The following is a 10008-nucleotide window of genomic DNA, read 5'->3' on the forward strand; positions in this document are numbered from 1 at the left end:
AGGTGTACTAGCAGCAGCTAGGAGGAGTAGCAAGAGGAGAAGGAGTGCAGCAGCAGGAGGGTGTACTAGCAGCAGTACGAGGAGGAGTAGCAAGAGGAGAAGGAGTAGCAGCAACAGGAGCAGGAGTAACAGAAGGTGTACTAGCAGCAGTACTAGGAGGAGTAGCAAGAGGAGAAGGAGTAGCAGCAACAGGAGCAGGAGTAACAGAAGGTGAACTAGCAGCAGTACTAGGAGGAGTAGCAGGAGGAGGATCAGCAGGAGGAGGAGCAGCAGGAGGAGGAGCAGAAGGAGCAACAGAAGGTGTACTAGCAGCAGTACTAGGAGTAGCAGGAGAAGGAGCAGCAGGAGAAGGAGTAGCAGCAACAGGAGCAGGAGTAACAGAAGGTGAACTAGCAGCAGTACTAGGAGGAGTAGCAGGAGAAGGAGGAGCAGAAATAGGAGCAGGAGTAACAGACGGTGTACTAGCAGCAGTACTAGGAGGAGTAGCAGGAGGAGCAGCAACAGGAGTATTGGTACTGGCTTTGGGAATACCAGCAGGAAGAGCAGGAGCAGGTGTAGCAGCAGTTGCAGGAGTAGCATTTGCAGAGATTTTTCAAAAACTTACGCCGAAATCTACAAAAGGCAGGTGGAAAAGAGAAAGCCTCGAAAAATGTAGTACAGATCTGGTTAAGAACAATTAAACTACCTGAGAGTATATCGTATGTTTGTTTCTCTAGTTAAGACTCATGTAAAATGTACATGTTCAAATTATAAAACAAACGTATATCAAGATCCCTTTATGGAAGGAACTTGTGTACTTTTTAAAATCAGTCTCCCCTTTTATTTATAGTCATATTTTCAATGGACCGTTCAGGGACCCTCCCCAAAAAAACATTATTTGTTGCAATGTGAATAAATGTTACTATCATGTTTGTGTAGTGAAACATGGGTAATTTCATGGTGTTTTTAAAGTAACCAATGAAGAATATATCACTGATTAAATTGAATTTGTCTATGGTGCCTTCGATGCAATATAAGTATAAAAAATATATTTTATTGACATGTTGTGTACCATTAGTCAATGGGTGTGGCGTTAGATGCACCAATAGCAAACTGGTATGAGATTCCATTATGGGTTATAGAGGAAACTAATGTGAACCTCCCATGTCCCCTGTAAATCAGACTCAACACATAGATTGACGTTGTGGGGATCCATTTCTCTCCGGAGTCGGTTGGATAGAAGATCCTACAGCCACTGTCAATTTGAAGGCAAACTGACATAATGCTTAGATTTGTCCCCTGCAGTAATCCTTGGCTATTGCAGTGTTCCATTAAAAAAAAGAGCATCTGTGCCATTATTTCAACTTCTAACAACAATAATATTTTGTCATTTTGGATTATATTGATTGAGACAGTTTTATATCTTGTGTCATTGCTGTTCTGCAAAATAAAAACAATGATCAAGATTACACAATCCGTGACGTCACTGCTTTGAGTTTGCGTAGGCCTACAGTACATATTGCCATCTACTGGGCAGGTTGTGTTACTACATTTGATTCCCCTCAACTGTCACTCAGTGTGTAGAAGAGATTCCCATCTGAACAACATGCATCCAGCTGCAGACCCACAGCAGATTGTCTGTCACTACAACTGGCCTGGCACTGAAATCAATACTACTGGCCGTGGAGAATCCCGACCACACACAACTCTTTGCATAATCCTAGCTCTCTTTCCTAGCTCCTTTTCCTAATTATTTGACCACCTCTATAAATTTGATAACGGAAGACATGTTATTAAACCGTGGTACTAAGCATGCCAGTGTTACTGGTGTCTTACTGGGGGCCAGTTTCCTGGACCCAGAACACATCTTCTCAGGAAGACATTGTCCATAGATAATCCCAGTGGTTTCCCCAGTCAGTCAGTAAGACGTAGTAGCAGAAGCTGTATTAGTGGAGTAGTGGTTGTAATGCATTAGTGGAGTAGTGGTTGTAATGTATTAGATAATGAATAAGTTCTATAAACACCAAACAGGTGTTTATAGAAGAGTTCTCTTCTGAGTCTGTGACGACACAATGTGAGGATGTCCAGAGGATGAAGAGGACAGCTTCAGACACTACTGAAACAGGAGGAGGAGCAGGATGAAGAGGACAGCTTCAGACACTACTGAAACAGCAGGAGGAAGAAGACAGCTTCAGACACTACTGAAACAGCAGGATGAAGAGGACAGCTTCAGACACTACTGAAACAGCAGGAGGAAGAAGACAGCTTCAGACACTACTGAAACAGCAGGAGGAAGAAGACAGCTTCAGACACTACTGAAACAGCAGGATGAAGAGGACAGCTTCAGACACTACTGAAACAGCAGGAGGAAGAAGACAGCTTCAGACACTACTGAAACAGCAGGATGAAGAGGACAGCTTCAGACACTACTGAAACAGCAGGAGGAGGAGCAGGAGGAAGAAGACAGCTTCAGACACTACTGAAACAGCAGGAGGAAGAAGACAGCTTCAGACACTACTGAAACAGCAGGATGAAGAGGACAGCTTCACACACTACTGAAACAGCAGGAGGAGGAGCAGGAGGAAGAGGACAGCTTCAGACAATACTGAAACAGCAGGAGGAGCAGCAGCAGGAGGAAGAGGACAGCTTCAGACACTACTGAAACAGCAGGAGGAGTAGCAGCAGCGGGAGGAGGAAGAAGACAGCTTCAGACACTACTGAAACAGCAGGAGGAGTAGCAGCAGCAGCAGGAGGAAGAGGACAGCTTCAGACACTACTGAAACAGCAGGAGGAAAAGGTGCAGCAGCAGGAGGAAAAGGTGCAGCAGCAGGAGGAGGTGGAGTAGGTGCAGAAGCAGGAGGAAAAGCTGCAGCAGCAGGAGGTGGAGTAGGTGCAGAAGCAGGAAGATAAAGAGCAGGAGCAGCAGGAGGAGTAACAGAAGGCGTACTAGCAGGAGCAGCAGTAGGAGTATCACTACTAGCTTTGGAATTACCATTAGGAGTACCAGGATGAGCAACGGGAGCAACAGAAGGCGTACTAGGAGGAGAAACAGAAGGCATACTAGGAGGAGCAACAGAAGGCGTACTAGGAGGAGCAACAGGAGTAGGAGTAACAGAAGGCGTACTAGGAGGAGCAACAGGAGTAGGAGTAACAGAAGGCGTACTAGGAGGAGCAACAGGAGTAGGAGTAACAGAAGGCGTACTAGGAGGAGCAACAGGAGTAGGAGTAACAGAAGGCGTACTAGGAGGAGCAACAGGAGTAGGAGTAACAAGGCGTACTAGGAGGAGCAACAGGAGTAACAGAAGGCGTACTAGGAGGAGCAACAGGAGTAGGCGTAACAAGGCGTACTAGGAGGAGCAACAGGAGTAGGAGTAACAAGGCGTACTAGGAGGAGCAACAGGAGTAACAGAAGGCCTACTAGGAGTAGGAGTAACAGAAGCTGTACAAGGAGGAACAACAGGAGTAGGAGTAACAGAAGGCGTACCAGCAGCAGTAGGAGCATCACTACTGGCTTTGGGAATACCAGCAGGAATAGTAGGAGTATCACTACTGGCTTTGGGAATAGCAGCAGGAATAGTAGGAGCATCACTACTGGCTTTGGGAATAGCAGCAGGAATAGTAGGAGCATCACTACTGGCTTTGGGAATACCAGCAGGAATAGTAGGAGCATCACTACTGGCTTTGGGAATACCAGCAGGAATAGTAGGAGCATCACTACTGGCTTTGGGAATACCAGCAGGAATAGTAGGAGCATCACTACTGGCTTTGGGAATACCAGCAGGAATAGTAGGAGCATCACTACTGGCTTTGGGAATACCAGCAGGAATAGTAGGAGCATCACTACTGGCTTTGGGAATACCAGCAGGAATAGTAGGAGCATCACGACTGGCTTTGGGAATAGCAGCAGGAATAGTAGGAGCATCACTACTGGCTTTGGGAATACCAGCAGGAATAGTAGGAGCATCACGACTGGCTTTGGGAATACCAGCAGGAATAGTAGGAGCATCACGACTGGCTTTGGGAATAGCAGCAGGAATAGTAGGAGCATCACTACTGGCTTTGGGAATACCAGCAGGAATAGTAGGAGTAGCAGCAGTAGCATTTGCAGAGATTTTTCTAAAACGTACACCGAAATCTACAAGGAGCTGGGTGGAAAAGAGAAAGCCTCTGAAAAGTACAGATCTGGTTAACAACTATTAAACTACTTGAGAGTATATCGTTTTCAGAAGAATTGTGTTTGTTTCTCTAGTTGAGACGAATGTAAAATGTACATGTTCAAATTATAAAAATATCAATATACCTTTATGGAAGGAACTTGAAGTACTAATTAAAATCAATCTTTTTTTTTTTTTTTACGGGACCCCCAAGAAAGGTGTTCTTACAGTTACAATGTAAATGTTACTCTTATGTTTGTGTTGTGAAACATGGGTCATTTCAGGGTGTTTTTAAAATAACATTACATTTAGTTTGTCTATTGTGCCTTGCATGCAATTTAAATAGAACATATTTTATTGTACCATTATTAAAATGGGTGTGGCGTTAGATGCACCATGATCAAACATGTCTGAGATTCCATTACAGGTTAACGTTATACAGGAAATAAATGTGAACCTCCCATGTCCCCTGTATTCAGACTCAATGCGTTGACAGAACATCGACTTTGTGGGGATTCATTTCGTTTCGGAGTCGGGTGGATAGAAGATCCTACAACCACTTTGTTCATTTGAAGACAGAGGTAACGTTTAGATGTGTCATCTGCTCCCGCGGTAACCATAGGCTACTGCAGCGTTCCATAAAAAAAAAATATTTAAACTTATCAATAATACTTTGTAATTTAGGATCATATTGAGACAGTTGTATATCTTGTTCATGCTGTACTGCAACATACAAAAATAAATCAAGATTACACAATCCGTGATGTCACTACTTTCAGTTTGAATAGGCCTACGATACATATTGCCATCTACTGGGCAGGTTATGTTACTACATTGGACTCCCCTCATTGTGTCGAAGAGATGGCTGTGACGTGGAACACATTGTTAAAGTAACCTAATGTGTAAATCTATATGATTACTATAGGAAGGTAAAAGACGTTTGTCATTTCAGAGCGTCCACCAGGAGAAAGATATGGCATCTTCGTCTGGTACAGGTAAGTCTGTCAGGGTTGTGGAGAAGTTCTGAAATCTATTTTTAATCTACTAGAGCATGTTGTCAGTACAATGTGCTTTGTTTTTATATGAACAGTGGAGAGGAAGAGGAGAGCTAGCATTTCAGTACCTCCCCACAGTAAGTATTGACTGAGCAGTGCTCTCTTTTCACACACACGGCAGGCTGCCTAGCGGTTCAGAGCATTGGGCCAGTAACAAAAAAGTAACAGGTTCCAATCCCCGTGCTGACTAGGGCACATCAGATTTCTCACCTAGCTGCTCCAGGGTCACCATCAATAATAGCTGATTCCTTGCCCCCACTCTCAGGGTGAGATATGGGGGAAAAAAGGCAATCCCCACTTGTACATGTGAGAACAATATTAATAATAATAAGGGTGCTTACATTTATCTTAACGCCATATTCTGGCAAGTCCACAGTCAGGGGAAATACATTGTTTTAATGCCTTTGTTGTGCACTGAATATTGCTGATAAACAAAGGACATTAAGTCTATTAAAAGGTGCAATATGTAACTTTTTGGGAGACCACGCCAAAATTCACATAGAAATTTGACTTATAGATCTGTCATTCTCATTGGAAGCAAGTCCAAGAAGCGGTAGATAGGTCCTATTTCTAGGCTTCCCATTCTGGAGTTTCATTTTCGCATCTTTTACTTTGTTTCGTACACCAGCTTAAAAACAGCTGAAAATACAATGTTTAGAGACAATATATTTCACGGCAGTTTAGACGGCACAGTGATTCTGGTTAATCAGCTGTTGTTTTCTAGGGATGGAGCAAAAGCGTGACCCCAATCAGGCCCTTGAGGACTGGAGTCGCCCACCCCATTGATCTACACCTCACATACTTGTTTTGTCACAATCTGAAATTAGGCTGACTATTACAATTTATCAACCAGGAAATGGCAGAGCGATATCTGTATAGTGTACCTTTAAAGTCTGTCTGTAACTGTTTATTCTATAGTGTCTGAAGAACTAAATAACTCTGATCTGAGGATTGTTCTGCTTGGTCCAGTTGGAGCAGGGAAGAGTGCCACAGGAAATACCATCCTTGGGAGAGAGGCCTTTAAACCACTTTAGTCACCAAGGCATGCGAGAAACAGAGTAGGGAGGCAAATGGGAGGAAGATTGAAGTGTTGGACACCCCAGGACTCGGCGAGGACAGGAGAAGTGAGATAGCCAGATGCATCATGGACAAGACAGTCCCGGGTCCCCATGTGTTCCTGCTGGTGATTCGGCTGGGGGTAAGGTTGACAGAGGACGAGAGGAACACTGTGAAGTGGATCCAGCAGACCGTCGGACAAGATGCCTCAGACTACACCATGATATTAGTCACCTGTGCAGATTCACCCCGACTCAGAGGAAACACAGTGGATGACTACGTGAAACCGAACCAAAACCTACAGACACTCATCGACAGCTGTGGAGGCAGATATCACTCATTTAATAATGACGATAGGGAGGCCCACAATCAGGTCACAGAGCTGCTGGAGAAGATAGAAGAGATGGTGGAGGTGAATAAAGTGGGGCACTACACCAACGAGATGGAGCAGAACGCTCAGAGGTGACATCACAGCCCAGATGGACCAGAATGCTCAGAGTGACATCACAGCCCAGAAGATAAAGAGCAGGTCTACAACTTGGAGCGCTACAGCAGCAGCTCTTCTGGCGGCAGCCATTACATTGTTAATACTCTCAGGAGTAGTGAGAGTAGCGGGACCAACAGACCTAGCGGAACCAACAGTAGCAACCGGACCAGCATTGGGAATAGCAAAGCTAGCGAGATCAAGAGGAAGAGCCGGACCAGCATTGGTAGTACCAACAGAAGTAACGCGAGCAGCAGTCGGACCAGCATTGGAAGAAATAAAAGAAGTATTGGGAGTACTAGTAGGAGTAGCAGGCGTAGCATTGGTAGCACTAGCAGGGTTAGATGGACTAGCATTGGTAGTAGCAGCAGGTATGGCAGGAGTAGCAGGGTCAGCAGTAGGAGTTGCAGGACTAGCATTGGGAGTACCAGCGGGAGTAGCAATAATAGCAGGAACAGGAGTAGCGGGACTGGCAGGAGTAGAATTAGCAAAGAACTTCCAATGGTATCACAATAGACAGCATACTGGACAGGAGAGGGGTGGAAAACAGAAAGCCTCCTAAGATAAGTACAGATCTGGTTATTAACACAAAGAAAATCCTAGATGGGATAGTTCTGAAGTGTAAAATAGATTAAAGTCTGGGCAGGAAGGCTGAGAGGTAACACAGTGGGTATGTCTGCATGAACAGAAAGAGAGGGTGGACCTTTGACCTTTTATTGAATAGGTGTGTATCTTTGGTCTTCGTAGGGTTCAGACGGTGTAACTGTTAACAAAATGATGGCAATGTCAAGAAACAAACAAAAACACAATGTTGATGCAAAACAGAAGCACCTGGTAAATAAAAGGGTAAACGTAGCCAAATGAAGGACTCCGCATGCTAGTGTTACAAAATGAGCAAATAAGAGAAGTGCACAACAACCAAACAGGAAAAAAATATCAATCTACATACCTTGGCCAACCGCTCACAGGCCGACCGCTCACAGGCCGACCGCTCACCACAGGCCGACCGCTCACCACAGGCCGACCGCTCACCACAGGCCGACCGCTCACAGGCCGACCGCTCACAGGCCGACCGCTCACCACAGGCCGACCGCTCACCACAGGCCGACCGCTCACCACAGGCCGACCGCTCACAGGCCGACCGCTCACAGGCAAACAGCTCACAGGCCAGCTCACCACAGGCCAACCGCTCACCACAGGCCAACCGCTCACCACAGGCCGACCGCTCACAGGCCGACCGCTCACAGGCCGACCGCTCACCACAGGCCGACCGCTCACCACAGGCCGACCGCTCACCACAGGCCGACCGCTGACACAGGCCGACCGCTCACCACAGGCAAACCGCTCACCACAGGCAAACAGCTCACCACAGGCCAACCTCTCACAGGCAAATGCACCTCTGAGTGGTCTGCTCTGTTTGGTTGAGAGATAACTAATAACTGCATGTAATTTAAAGGGATAGCCCTATCTCTTTCAGGTGGTGGCGATCTAGTTGATTAGTTGTGTGTGTTGAAACCATGATCTTACGGTCATATCCCGTTGAGTATTGTTGGTCTATTGCCCTTTCATTTTTTTTTAATCTTCCTTTTTTTATGGGATGTTTAGGGATCAAACTAAATGTGTTCTTACAGTTTCAATGTATATAATATTACTATCATGTCTGTGTTGTGAAACATAGGTCAATTCATGGTGTTTTTAAAATAACCCATGAAGGATATTTAACCGATTCTATTCTGTACCTTTGTACCTTGCATGCATGTAAGAAAATAGAACACCAACTATTTGATTGAGATTTTCATTGCCGTTTTGTTAAACCAAAGTATTTATTCTAAGGAGAATTTGATTTATTTATGCTGTCTGCTGTCTAAAGATGGCGCCAACATAGAGGGCCGCCTCACTTCTAGTTCTTAGGAAACTTTGCAGTATTTTTTTTTTACATTGTTAGCCAAGAAAATGTTATGTGTTATTACATACAACTGGGAATAACTATTTTTTTCACAAGCATTTCGCTACACTCGCAATAACATCTGCTAAACACGTGTATGTTCACCAATAAAATTTGATTTGGTCATGTAATATTTTTGTGATTATGAGTCTGCTATTTATCCAGGACGACTGGCTTTTACAAATCTGTCCAAAATGAGAAAACACAAAGTAAGAAAACATAAGATGCTGACAAGTACAAGTACAAGTACAAGTACAAGTATGTGTGTATATGTGCGTCTGATCAAAATGATAGAAGTAACATTGAGTTATTTGTTACTATGAATATATATTGCTGTATTCTTTTTTCTCTCAAATTATTAAAAAATGTTTTCGACAATTTTTCAAAAGAGCATCAGCTGGTTCCGGACGACTGTGTGATCACGCTCTCCGCAGCCGATGTGAGTAAGACCTTTAAACAGATCAACCTTCCCAAGGCTGCAGGGCCAGACGGATTACCAGGACGTGTACTCTGAGCATGCACTGACCAACTGACAAGTGTCTTCACTGACATTTTCAACCTCTCCCTGTCTGAGTCTGTAATACCAACATGTTTCAAGCAGACCACCATAGTCCCTGTGCCCACAAACACTAAGTTAACCTGCCTAAATGACTACCGACCAGTAGCACCCACGTCTGTAGCCATGAAGTACTTTGAAAGGCTGGACATGGCTCACATCAACACCATTATCCAAGAAACCCTAGACCCACTCCAATTTGCACACCGGCCCCAACAGATTCACAGATGATGCCATTTCTATTGCACTCCACACTGCCCTTTCCCACCTGGACAAAAGGAACAACTATGTGAGAATTCTATTCATTGACTACAGATCAGCGTTCAACACCATAGTGCCCTCCAAGCTCATCACTAAGCTAAGGACCCTGGGACTAAACACCTCCCTCTGCAACTGGATCCTGGACTTCCTGACGGGCCGCCCCCAGGTGGTAAAGGTAGGTAACAACACATCCGCCACGCTGATCCTAAATACGGGGCCCCTCACGGGTGCGTGCTCAGTCCCCTCCTGTACTCCCTGTTCATTCATGACTGTACGGCCAGGCATGACTTCCAACACCATCATTAAGTTTGCCGATGACAAACAGTGGTAGGCCTGATCACCGACAACGACGAGACAGCCTATAGGGAGGAGGTGAGAGATCTGGCCATGTGGTGCCAGGACAACAACCTCTCCCTCAACGTGATAAAGACAAAGGAGATGATTGTGGACTACAGGAAAAGGAGGACCGAGCTCACCCTCATTCTCATCGACAGGGCTGTAGTGGTGCAGGTTGAGAG

At 45.1% G+C, this 10008-nt stretch overlaps 1 protein-coding gene across 1 annotated transcript; it reads left to right on the forward strand.

The window, feature by feature from the left end:
* Positions 1 to 388: 388 nt before the first annotated feature.
* On the forward strand, positions 389 to 6698 carry LOC112240682 (micronuclear linker histone polyprotein-like; the record flags this gene model as incomplete). The annotated part of the gene is made up of 6 exons (XM_042318871.1): positions 389 to 651; positions 1077 to 1095; positions 3318 to 4714; positions 5086 to 5128; positions 5224 to 5265; positions 5913 to 6698. Coding segments are annotated over 3 exons (1134 nt in total), but the record flags the coding sequence as incomplete, so codon positions are not given.
* Positions 6699 to 10008: the final 3310 nt, after the last annotated feature.

Source organism: Oncorhynchus tshawytscha, unplaced genomic scaffold (genome assembly GCF_018296145.1).
Source record: "Oncorhynchus tshawytscha isolate Ot180627B unplaced genomic scaffold, Otsh_v2.0 Un_contig_447_pilon_pilon, whole genome shotgun sequence".
Taxonomy (NCBI): Eukaryota; Metazoa; Chordata; class Actinopteri; order Salmoniformes; family Salmonidae; genus Oncorhynchus; species Oncorhynchus tshawytscha.